Here is a 13,277-nt window from a genome sequence, read left to right as displayed (position 1 = left end):
GCACTACATGCAAGATCTGTCTTCCATCATTACCGATGCATATGAGCTTGTGGTATGTTCACATGGAGCAAAATATTCCCAACATACAACAAAAATCTCATTCCATTTAAGTGCTGTTTCAAATGATGGAGCTTCGCCCAGCATTTGGTTTACAGCTGACCAGGGCTCACTGGTGACACACCCTTTGAAGCGTTACAGCCCAACAGGTGAAAGGCCGGCTGGTCAGCAAATGGTTGAGCAGCATTCCTTCCTTCTGACTGCTGCTCATTCCATACCCCTGACTGTAAATCCCACCTTGGCTAATGATGCACATCAGTGTAACAACTTGCATGTCTGGATTCACCCCATCTAGGCCTGTAATGTATTTCTAGCTGCCTGCTCGCATCAGTTATGTTCATATTTGGTGAAAGCAGTGAAAGCACACAGGAAAAAAAAGGGGATTCTGTGAAACAAAAAGAAACATGCCCCCATTTCCCCATCACTTACACCCAGAGCCCTTCTCTCAGCCCCACACTGTCACACACACAAAATACCAGGATGAGCAAGGGGGAAGATCGGTGCAAAGTCAGTATCACAGAGGTAATTTGGAAGCAGACCTCATCTGGACAGCTGCTGGCAAGTAGAGACCTGCCCTCTCTGTAGCATCAGTGCTACATCTGGGCCAGACTGGAGTTGGTGACCTTGCTCAGCCTAAACAAGTGCTAGAGAAAGCAGAGACGTGCACAGATCCCGACGACTCTACAGGGGAGCAGAGTCAGTCAAGCTTTGCTGGAGGACGATGCAGGACTTGGGTCTAGTTTTTAACATTTGGGGTGAGCAGAAAAGAAGGTTGTTAGGCTTCCTTTTTTTTTTTTTTTAAAGCAGCAAGTTTTCTGTCAAGAGTTTTTAATATATTTATTTGAAAACAAGGTTTTGTGAAAGAGTACACTAAATAGCATATATCTGTTCTTCAGCCATAAAACACGGACTATCAGCTTTAGCTCAGCACAGATTGGGGCTGCATGCACTGAACAGCAGATCTCGATAGGAAAGTCTTCATGTCTGTCTTTCTGGTATCAAGCATAGTGTCTTCTTTAGAGGACATGATCCTGGAGGAGGGGGAGAGAGAAACCAGAAAAGCAAACATGTTTAACTAAGGCTTCTTGTGGTTGGCCCCACACACTCACCCGACCCTGCCACTGACGCAACATTTACAGTTATTAGCAAGGAGTTTGTTTTCCTGCCCATCCACCAATTCAAGTGCATAATCTTTGCTCTTGGGAGCACTGGGACATGCCAGCCCATATTTGGAAATAAAGCAACAGGGTTTCTGTCTTCAAGTGAGAAACTTGTACATCAGTTCAGGCACTTTAACCAAGTACCTTGAGAACTGCACCATTCATTGCCTGGAACAGATCTACAAGTATCCTTATGTCAGGCCCAGAGAATACCACAGAGCCCATGACTGGACTGTCTTTAAATTCTGCTAAGAATTGCTGGGAAGACAAGACAACCCCAGAAAGCAGAGTAGCAGTTCTCTTTTGACCAATCCTGCCACACTGAGGTCAAGTAGATGACAGCTTTGTTGCATAAACCACTTGCTCCTCTGGGACCATCTTTCATGAGCTGATTATTCCCAGCTCAGCTGTTGCCTGTGACACCATGCACTGCTCTAACTCTGCCCAGTGAGGCTCTACTCAAGAGTAGCCAGGCCTGTGAGACTAGAGACCAGATCCAGTACAACTGGGTCAGGCCTGATCCGGAAGAGTGGACTTCTCTTTTATTGCTGCCAAACTCTTCAAATGGGGACAGAGCATATTTCTGAATCTGGTGCAGAAGCTGCCAAAGAGCTAAAACAAGAGTGCTGGGCGCTGGTAACTGCTTCAGTTGATCCAAAGAGGCTTTTCCTTCATTGGGATTAATAAAGGTGACTCTGTGCACTGCACTGTACCTCAGGTCTTAATCATCAATGTACTCGAAGGGCTCTGGTGGTTCAGGTTCCTGCTCCTCTTCCTCAATCTTCGGACCATGAGCTGCCACAGGTTCAACCAGCTCCTCCATATCCTCACTGGTGTCCTTCAGAATGATGATGCCTCCAATGGAAAGCTGCAAGACAAGTGCAGTAAGCATTAGAGCTGCTTGCCTCTGCCTCATGGTGGAGTGTTTGTGGCCAGTGTTTATCCTAGGCCACATGAGACACCATAGCAGGAATGAGCTTCAGAGAGCAAAGTGTCTGACACTCACCTGGATCCCTGCCTGATAAGGGGATGGAACAGACAGAGACTATCCCAGCTACCTTTGTTATTTCCACTACCTAAGTCTCAGTTCAATAGAAAATGGCATCTGGATTCACAGCTTTACCCCAGTCCCAGTCTAGGGCTTTCCACATGAAAACTAATTGAACCATAATTGCTTTATAAGGCTCATCTTTTCAGGGCAACAAAGCTTACTAAAGCCTCTCTGTGTAGCTGCCTCCCAGGAGGCTATCTGAAACAGAGACTAATCTGATCACCAGCTTCCACCAACTGAGGAATCCTATTAGCAAAGCCTCGTAAAAACAAAGGGGAATTAATTACAAAGACCACAATCAAACATCCTGGCAGGCTGAAGCAAATCTATGCGTCCCCAGGACTGAAACACAAGGTACGAAGAGGCAGTGCTGTGTCACGCCTGGCTGGGATCAGGGCTTTGACCACAGCAGGATTCCAGGCTATAAACTGCATTTCAAAGAGGCCTTTTACTCTGGCATTCCCCAAAGCAGAGCAAAGGTCCAGAACAGCTCCTTTCCAAGAGCCTCCTTGGTTACACACCCTAATCCCAGCAAAAAATTGCACTGCTCTGTTCTCTTCAAAACCTATTTATGGGGGTTTAAGGCAGGAAACTGCACTCCCCTCACCAAGGACTCGGCTTTTTTTGAAAGTGAAGCAAACAGCTACCTACGTCCACATTTCAGCTGCATGAGTGGACACTTACTGGACCACATAGCAGATCTTCCCAATCGAAGTACCACTTGTATCACCTCCTCTTTCTTTTTAATGGGTAGAAACTAAAAAATCCTTCCACAGCTTTGCTAAAGGAGACATTTCAAAAGGGAACGATGCATAGCGAATTCCAATGTGCTGATAGAATTCCAGGAAATCCATTTATTAAAAACATGACTATTTTCCTGGAAAAAAAATGACTACTTCTGAACACCATTTTCCCATGCATAATCCTGCAAAACGGGGAAGTCAAGGGTGTTATTTCTTGAACAAAAATAAAGGCCAGAAGAATTTGACTCAGGAGATTTAGAGGTCAGGAGCAAGCTTATTAGCTTGAGCATCTCAAAGAAAAGTTAGTTACCCCTTGGGCTTAATGCTAAAAGATCTTTTTCATTCTCCATCTGACGATCACATGCTGTCTCTTCTCTATCTTAACAGGAGATGAAGGCACTTATCTAAGGTCAGATGTAACCAAATAGGAAATCTACTTAATGAAAAAACCTCCTCCATTTAGGTATAAATCCCACTGCAGGATAATAAAACTCCAGCACAACTCCTAATGTATTTCACTGCTTTGACAATGAGCCTGTACAACTTCTCAGCCCGTTGTAAAGATCATGGCTCCGCCTTTACGTTCTCAGCAATGTCATTAATACACACAGTATGTCTGATTGGTTTCCACGTTGCAGCGTTTGACGTATGTAGAATAAAGAAAAATAAAGCAGCATTAGCAGGGTGAAAAGGTTTGCAGCAGCTCTGGCTTTCTCCCAGCTAGAAATGCATGTGAACATTAGGAGAGCGGGACATTAAAAAGCAAATATGACAACAGTGAAGTTGCAAATCTCTGTAACACATCACAGTGATGCACCAGCTGTGAGTGGCATTCTCATGTACCCACAGAACTTCTGGGTCCTTACGCACAAGCCCAGCACTGGGAACGCTCTGTCAAGCACATGGACTAGGAAGGTGACACTTACTGGTTTGAAAGGCTGGTATCGACAGCTCTCTGTCATAGTGAGAACTTTGAGCTGAGCAGGCATGACTCTGGCTGGGTTGTCCAGAAGCTGGAAGTTGGGTTCAGGCTCTTTTTTCTTTTCTTTTTCATCCTTCTTTTCAGTCTCATCCTGTGGAGGGGGAGGAGAACATCAACATGATTTTAACAGTAATCTCTAAACCTTTCACAGTTCAGGAGGGTAAGGTACAGCCAGGCAGAAATTCCAGAGTGAGGTGAGAAACGATTCTTCTGCTGAGGAACAAGCTAACATGTATCTATCAGCTGGCACAGGCAATGCCAGTGTGGATGTAAGTGCCCTCATCAAGTCAATGCCTCCCTCTCAAATGCAGGTGAAAGTAAGTTCAACAAGAGATGGTAGTGGAACAGTTTACCTCTAGCTTCCCTTTCTAATACTTTTTCTGTAAACTCAATCACCGCTTTTTGTTCACAACTGAAGATTCTTTAATATCATTACTGAGCACATGAAAATTGCCAGAAGCTGCCCTTGTATTTTCGCAGCTCTAAAGCTATCACTGACATTTCACACTACTGGTAGTGACAGCAGCTGAACCAAAATGACTTGACCTCAGTGACTCCCTAGGGAATTGCAGTTAAGCCCTCCTTTACCAATGACTCAGCAGCTAGAGGCAAAAGCTCAGAAGGAAAAAACACAGCATCCTTTACATACTTAAGAACATGGATGATGTTTTCCCTCTTGCTCAGGAACATCTGAGTTGCAACCAAAAAAGACTGCAGGAAAGATGATAACAACCAATAGGAAATGATCCAGAACACCACCAAATGCATGGCACGCCCTGTAAGAGCAGACAGGACTTTCTCTGGCGCGGCAACTGCTCGTTGCTGTGCAGATCTCTTGGAAGCTATGGACTACTAGTCATGTAACAGGCATAAGAGAAAAACAGGAAAGCAATTATACCTCTAAAACATTAGGACAATGGCAAAACACTCAACTCAAACACAGCAGATGGCAGCAAGCTCCCTTTTTACTGTCTTCATTTTTCTGCTTGATTCAACCAAGAAAACTTTTCAGACATCTGGAGAGTACACACACAGACATGACAGTGAATCCCTTCTAATATATTGCTTCCTCTCAACACCTGTACTTAACTGTAGGTTGTAGCAATTTTAGGAGAAAAATGCATCTGTTAGGCACATTTTGCTTAGTATATAGCGCTGTAAGAGTAATTCTAAGAAAAGGCAGTGCTTGGTGACAAGGAAACTTTGATAAAGGAGCAAAAAGACAAAAACCAGACATTCTACCTTGCACGCATGAGATGATTCATTTTCTGGGCCAACTGGATGAAGTTCAGTGCCTACAACATGGCCACACCTAAGTAGGTCTAGGAAGGTTATTTTACACATACACCTTTAATCTTACGCCACAACCCCTTCACATACCATTTGTGTGTTTCTTTTTAAAATTAAAGAGGCCAAAAATTCCCTGACCATGCTGCTTTTCTCACATAGATGTTAAAGGGGAATCAGAAAGGTTTCTACTGAGCTTGTCAGCATAACTCATTTTCAGCTTACAGTTGTTCTTGGCATATTTGCATCTGTTAGCAGAGCACAAAAGGAAGGGTCCTTTGTTAGGGTACAGCAAGAATTTTAGCTGCCAAATGTTTTTCACATTACAGCAACCACCGAGAATTCATTATCCAGCCATTTCTCTATCCCTCAGCTTGCTCCAGGATGACACATTATTCACAGATGAGGATGACAAGTTCCAGTGTCGAGTCTATGAGCTGAAAGAAATCAGAGGACCAAAGCAATCACCATAACCACCGAGCAGCGTATGGATCCTGTGCTCAAAGCTCAGCTGGTTCTGAGCTGGGTGTGGATAAATGTTTTGCATTTTGATAGATGGGCAAAGCACCTAAGAGATTGCTGCCAAAAAGGTGAACATTTCAGAATAGCGGGTTAAGCATGAGCGCAACCAGAAAGTTTAAACTCTTCAGCACTCTCAACTGAATTAGACACCACCAAACAACTGCTACAACATTGAGTCCTTTTTAAAAGGTCAGAGGTACCAAGGACATGAAACTACTAAGACTTTTTCCACTTTAATAAGAAAAGTACATGGATAAGGGCTAAAATTCCCTTGGTCTAGAAACAGCAGGCAATGAAATAATGCACAAAAGGTTCATATAGTTAAAGGCACGTAAATTTTATCAAAACAAGCTTCTGCCTTTAAGGAAGTCAGTTACTTAACAATATTGAGGAAGATTTATTTCTCAGAAATAATGGAGTCACAAATAATACCACCTCTTGCTTTTAACAGCACGCAAACACATACACACAGTAAAGATGCTAACCTATGTATGCAGTACACTGAAACGTGTGTTAATGTTTTGCTCAGAACTAACACGGGTGGCAGGGGGGACAGCGTTAAGTGGGTACCAGCTTTCATGACACACCTTCCACATTTATAAGGGTGGGAAGAAGACATTTAAGTTTCAATGTTTGCACCCACCACTTCCATCTTCTCCTCTTCCTTCTTCTCTTTCTCCTTCTCCTTTTCCTTCTTCTTGGCTTTTGCAGTGATGGACAGCACAGCAGTGGAAACCTGGATATGTCAACATAGGAGGCATTCAGCGTGACAGCAACACTGTACACTGTGCTTCAGCTCCCCAGGCAGGGGAACAAAGGGAAATCAGTATTAGGTCAGTTCTCAGTGGAGGTGTCAATAAGATCAATTCCATTTCCTACCCACTGCTCTGTTTGAGACACAAATACACCACCGTTAAAGCAAATAAATGGCACAGATGGGACAAAAAAATGCCATGAATGCAGACTGGGTCCAGCCACATATGCAGGAGGAGAGCAAACTTCCTAATTTAGAGATTAATCATTACTGTCTAGGTCTCTATATGAGAGGTTTCTTTATTTATTTTTAACAAAGCAACAAACTGAATTCTTGTTACAGGAAAACCTGTTGCCAGAGTCTCCAAGGTAAAGAAACACGTATACAGATACTCTTTAGAATGACCTAAAGCTGTTCCACTGTCCTAATCAGACAGCTGTGTTTCTCATTGATCTAAAGAAGTAGGTACGAAAAATGCCCTATGGAGGAGCCCTCAGGAGGCTTTGGCACTCCTGAGCCAGAAAGTACCCAGAAGCAACACTTGAATACAAGAATTCAGCACATCTCCCTTCCGGTGAGCACATCTCTATCCACAGTAACTGCCTCTGTAAGGCAGTAACTTTCTGAGAGGGACAGGGAGCAACTGCATTTGTCACGTTGCTGGTGAGGCTTTCTAGGCTAAATGTGGGCTCTTGGCACATTTTAATTTTGGTCAGGGAAGTTTAAAAGAGAAAGGATTTGTCCAATTCCCACCCTATTCCAAAGGTGAGAAAGCAGCTATGAGCACTGAGCTTTGCCTTTCATTAGAGTTCATTTCTGGGTTACTTGGTGGCTCAGAAATCTGTCCTGCCCAGCCCAGCATTCAATTCTGGTAAAATGTTTTACAGTTTTCACACAATGTCATTCATCAGTATGACATGCCTGAGGTCTCCACTGCTGCAATTGCTCCCTAAGGGCTGCTCTGCCTGCTGCTGTGGTCTGCTCAACAGCTTTTACCATCCTGCACCAGAAGACAAATTACTTCCACTATTGTCCCACTTGTCATCCCACAGGTCTCATCTCTTCCTTTTCAATACCTAGATATTCTCAGTTCCACACTTACCTTTTTGCAGTCCATGGGCCTGACAGCTATTATTCTAGCACATGAGCCCACTGCCCTGAGACGAGGTACGCTTCTGTCCTTCCATATGGGACTATTTGAGAAGCATCCCACTTAACATTCTCAATATTTGTACTGCAATAGCACTTTGGAGCCCAAGTGACGGACAAGGACCCTGCTGTGCTAGGTGCTGCATGATACACACATAGAAATCAATAGGGCATGGAAAGCAGTTTTTCTAATCAATGCTTCTGCTTGACCACTGGAGATGAGGGAGGTTCCAGCAACTCAGTAGCACCACACTTGTATGCCATGATCAGCAACAGTCCCAGGCACAAAAATAGGAAAAAAATAGCTAGAATTCTCTTTCAGAGACAATCGCGCCTGCCAATTTTTCTTTTGCTCTTTAGATTCCCTGTTATTGCCACCAAAGTCAATGTTTATACTAGGTGGGAGAAACAGGGTTAGTCTTTACAACACAGAAAGCTAGCCCAAATACCTTTTCTTTCTCCTTTTCCTTTGGTACCTCAAGAGGTGGGGGGTAGGCAAATGTGGACGGCTTACAGTTGGACTTGTACTGGACTTTTGGCATCTAAGATAAACAGTTAAAAAAATTGTTAGAGATGAGAAAAGCAGGGGGAAAAAAATCCACAGCCTAATAATTACTTTAGCTTCATTTTCCTTCCAGCAGAGACATACACAGATCCTCTAAAGAATACAAGCTTCCCCTTCTCCCCCTCCGGAAGCTGAGAAACTGTTATCAGGGGCAACAGTTCAACTAGAACAATGTTATTTAATTATTCTATAATTCAACTCTGGCAAGCTCTCCTAGCCTTCTCCATACACTCCACACTATTCACACCATGCTTTGTTTTCATTGTTTCGAAGCTTTTGTGGTTTTGATGTTGTTGCTGTGCCTGCTTATATTAACACAAAATTGGTTTAAGATCTAAGTGAAGATCTGCTCTGTCAACGCACGCTAGGGCAAACCAAGCACTGACTGACATTCACCTCTTGCAAAAAGACAGTACATTTTGGGGGTGGGTTACCAATGTCACATATTCTCTTACTCTCAGCTACTTAAGCAAGGGCAGAAAGCATCTTTTGACAGCCAATCCAAATTCTTAAACTGAATCAATTTCTGCAGTATCTCAACTCTCTTCCTTTACAACAGATCACAGAGCAACAATAGAACAGGGACTCTGAGGAAGCAAGGTGGGTGTGGTGCAGCCCATAACATACATCCAGCCTGTAGCTGGCTTTAGTATGCAAGCCAAGTTACACAACATAACCTGACCTACTGCTGTTTGGACTCCCTGGAAACTCTAAGGGATGGGGAGAGGGAGTCAAAATGGCAGTACAGCCAAGCAGCCAAAAAGGCACTGAGCCTATCACCACCGGAGAGGCACAGAGACAAGCAGCAATGCAACCCCTGTGAAGTATTCAGGACAGAGAGGAGAGAAAAAAGGAGAAAGAAAAAAAAAAAAGGCATTTTCGTGCAAACTTCTCTCTTCAAACACAGTGAGAATTTTGAGCTGTGTGTAGATTGACTTGATGCTCAGCCCAAGACAGGTGATGAAGAGCAACATACAGCCCTAAGATTTTGGTCCAGGGGCTGCAATCCAGCAAGCTGGCTCAATCCCACAGAGGGACTGAGAGCAACCCAGACCTATGCATGCTCTGTGCATCACAGAATAACCCTGCAGCAATGACCGGAGGGGGCTGCACACCCCTGCACTGCCACGTTCGGAAGCTTTTTTTGTGGAAGTTACAAGCTCAGTTCTTCAGCACAGGAGACCCAGCATGGTACACAGCTTGCAGGGGCCATACCACCGCTGATCAGCTGGAAGAATAGATGCGTAAGAAAAGTGCAGTACCCATGACTGCTTGGTTTAATGTTTATCCCCCAAGGAATCCAAACAGATCCTGTTTTCCCACTGCTAGCTTTCCTAGCAGAGAACACCACATAATTTATTTGGGAGGGCAGGGGAGCAACACACTTTTTTTTTTTTTTTTTTAAAATAACCCTGACCTTCTGGAGTGATAATGGGGTGGTTTCTGTCCACATACACTGACTAGAGTTCCTTTCTTTGTAAGCTACTTTGAAGTAAAGGGGTCAAAGTCTGCTCTCTATGTTTTTCTTGTCCCCATTCCCACCACCAGCTCTGCAATTTAAGCCTGCTTTTCAGAATTCTTCCAGTTAGTGTCTTTTCTGGCACAAACAGGCTGGAGACATGCAAAGAAAACCAACAAATCAATGCACACCCCTCCCAGACTACTGAGTCTTCCAAGCAGCTATCAGGACCTCTTCTCCTCTCTGCTCACTACATACCTTAAGATCCTTGTTAAGGCCAATGACACAGGTTGGGGTAAAAGCCAGTGACAAGAAGTGTGACAGGGGGAACCAGAACCAGAACTGGGTGAATACCAGAACCCCCACCACGGAAGGCATGTGAGTATGTCCTGTCCTCGACTGCAGTGAAATAGTTACATTATGGCCCCCTGTAAGGAATAATAAATGAAATAAGTTAATGAATGCATTCCTGAGTACTCCACAAAGACATCTGAGCAATGCATCGCTAAAACTGCTGCTGTGAAGAGGACTACACAGCACAATCCAGGCCACAATGCTGTCAGCTTTCTCCTCTGGAACACACCTCCCTCTTTTACTGTGATCTCAGCTTACACAGTAAAACAGACGGGCAGCATAACAACCAAACTACTCTATCTGCTAGATTTACCCAAACACAATCAACGAATACAGCCCTTCCACACTCATTTTGCCAGGATACAGGCTAAACAAAAGTACAATGCAAAAGGCAGGGAGAAGGGGAGAAAAAGGCAAACCTTTGCAATAAGCCATTTTACAACATAGCATATAGATGATCCACAAGTCAAGACTCACAAGAAAAAGAGTGTATACAAAGACAGTGCATACAGAAACTTTTATTTCTGTGGCTGCCTCCCTGAACTATCAGTTATTCAGAAGAAATATGCCTAGGTTTTCATCCTGCACCATCTCAGTAGAAAAAAATGTAAACAGCAGCAACTTCAGAAGTTGTTTCTAGAGGTTATCAATCTCAGCAGCGAAGAGACAAGCTCCTGCAGTCTTTGCAGCAAAATTACATCTCTGCCAGACAACCAAGTCTTAGCTTGGTACTTGCAAAGTACAACATATACATACAACTCCATATGTTGATGTAGTGCAGAAACATCCAGCTAGAAATGAAACTGAAAGATTGGGCTTGCAGACAGAGTGAGGAAGTGTTAATCTGATCTTCAGTCTTCTGATGAACACAGTGAATTGAGTTGAAGAGGGCACCAGGCAAGACCATTACTGCTGACAAGACCAGGTGCAGGGAGGTTAACTTTGTTAAAATACAAACACCCACTTGTTGCAAACTTGGGGCGCTTTGTAGCTGAAAATCCCAAACTCGAGTAGCATTCCCCTGCCTCACACAAACAGCCACCTCAATACGGCCAGGAAGCAATGGAGCTGTCTGAGTTTTAAAGACAAGCAAAATTAATTTTTGCTGCCAAAACTAATGAAAGCCCTGAATGAAGCAGTAATCTCATCTTAGGTATCTGTCAGTTAGTCCCAGGAGAAGCAGTGTAAAATGGGGGATTTTTATGCCCTCCTGTAGGATACTCTGCATACATATTGTCTCCTTGCTTTTCCTTTTGTGGTGGCAATAGATCTCCTGCTGTTTGACTAGAGAACTCCTTCCAGCCGCCTCTTTGAAAAATGGCAATGATATGGTCTTGTCTTTTACTGCTACTAGGTCTGTTCTGCTTCTCATTATTTTCTCCAATACCAATCTCTCACCCTTGTACTCGAATTTGCCACAGCATTAAGGAGGGACTGCCTGAGGTCTTGTGCTATCCTTAAACATGTCAAACACCACACACTCAAATTGCTGGTCTTCTCCCAGATCTTTATTTTTAACTTTTCTTCACTGCATCACTGTATAAGGGCCAAGTCAGTAACCTGCAGATATTCTGGATCAAGCAGCCAGTGACTGCTGCATAAGCAGCTTAACTAGACTTTATCAAACTTTTGGACTTTAATTTTCAGAATTTATTTCAACCCTTAGAATTATATTATCCAATCTCTGGAATTTCCTGGATGAGTAACAGATTTCATAGTCAAAAGATGCTGTCATGCTACTTCTTTCTGCTGTTTTACACCCACACACAGCCCACCCTCACTCCCAGGATTTTGCAGGGAGCAGGAAAGGTGGGGAGACATGATATTGCACAACTGTGATTTATCTTCATGATTAAGTAGCAGCCCTGACAGCCTGGAAGGGAACACATTCCAGATCTTTGGCTGGATGGATGAAAGCTGTGACATGATGCCTGGAAAAAAAATAATTCAAAACACACACAAGAAAAATTTTCAGGGCTCCTTGGGTAGTACTGTAAGGTCCATCTCCCAGAATTCACACTGTCACTGTGGCAAGGTTTGCTGGAATTAAAGTGGCTGTTCTAAAGGCTATGAGGATTTGCTGGCTCAAGTTTAATGTCAGTTAACAAGAGGGGGAGTGCAGCAAGCAGATGCCAATGATTTATATACTTTGAGGAACTCACTCTCTACATAGTCATGGTGGCACTTGGTAATACTCTGACAGCGTAGCCCAGGACAACATACCAGCACAATAGTCATTAGATAAAGATGCTTTGTGGACCTTGGAAATTAGATTCCAACCTTGGCCTAGGCAGCATCCCATTTTCAAACAATATCATACTGTTTCTTTCTCTGTTAGCAAAGACTTGTAATCTGCTTCATCTATGTAGTGAACGAAGACAACCTCTAACTGTTAGCAGCAGCACAGAAAAGTCAAAATCTCACATGACAAGCATCAAAACCCCGGCAGAGTTTATTTCAGCATGTGCCAGCGACCTGATTCACCTGGGCAATGAAACACAAGGTAGCTGTAATCTATGGACAAAAACATTAGCACAGGATAATGACTTTTTTCCTAACTACCAGAGAGTTAGACCCAATTTTGCGTGAAGAGCTCAGGAACAGGAACAGGGAGGAGAAAGGTGGGAAACAGTAGCACCGAATTCAACATGTGGGAGAGTAGACCTTATGCATCAGTTTATTTTTTGTACTAAAGTCTTTAACACCCCAAATATAACACATCATGCAAGATGCATATTTGGAGAGACAGCAATGGAGAGAAAGGCAACTCCTTCCTCTGTAATTTGGATGACGCTTTCTTTTTCATCACTCTTTACAAATGTCTCCAGACTGTGGAGAATCCAGTACATTCACCATCAGGCTGTCAACAGCGTCCGTGGCTTCAGTCTGCACTGCCCAATGCTACACTCTGTCCCCAACCCACTGCCCTGCTGACCCCACCCAAACCTTTCCCAAATATCAAGAAAAGGATTTCCCAGATATACTACATAGATATTTGTGTAGTGACTGCCACTCCTCCTTTTTTGTCACTGATTGAGAAATGTGGCATTAAGAACCAGAGAAGATACCTAGGGTCCAGAGGGCAAAATAGTTTTCAAGCAGGTAAAATGCTGACACCGTAATTACATCAGTATATCCCTTTCGTACCTCACATTTACAAATACATACTCCAGAAAATAAAGCACATTGATTTT

At 43.5% G+C, this 13,277-nt stretch overlaps 1 protein-coding gene across 2 annotated transcripts in view; it reads right to left on the bottom strand.

Moving 5' to 3' along the window:
- Positions 1-868: 868 nt before the first annotated feature.
- Positions 869-13,277, bottom strand: part of PSMD1 (proteasome 26S subunit, non-ATPase 1) — a 75,524-nt gene continuing 63,115 nt past the window's right edge. Inside the window, exons 20-25 of one of the 2 annotated variants that reach the window (XM_052803192.1) lie at positions 9,988-10,157; positions 8,155-8,247; positions 6,446-6,538; positions 3,938-4,084; positions 1,931-2,085; positions 869-1,088 (exon numbers count right to left, since the gene is read on the bottom strand). In XM_052803192.1, the coding sequence (XP_052659152.1) occupies positions 1,939-2,085; positions 3,938-4,084; positions 6,446-6,538; positions 8,155-8,247; positions 9,988-10,157 (650 nt within the window). In that variant the 3' untranslated portion in view covers positions 869-1,088; positions 1,931-1,938. Of the gene's footprint in view, positions 1,089-1,930; positions 2,086-3,937; positions 4,085-6,389; positions 6,539-8,154; positions 8,248-9,987; positions 10,158-13,277 lie in introns of those variants that run through there. The other variant, XM_052803193.1, reaches the window with a different exon arrangement.

This window comes from Harpia harpyja, chromosome 12 (assembly GCF_026419915.1).
Source record: "Harpia harpyja isolate bHarHar1 chromosome 12, bHarHar1 primary haplotype, whole genome shotgun sequence".
In the NCBI taxonomy this organism is placed as follows: Eukaryota; Metazoa; Chordata; class Aves; order Accipitriformes; family Accipitridae; genus Harpia; species Harpia harpyja.
The sequence above is the reverse complement of the archived record's forward strand: the minus strand, read 5'-3'. Positions and strand labels throughout refer to the sequence as shown.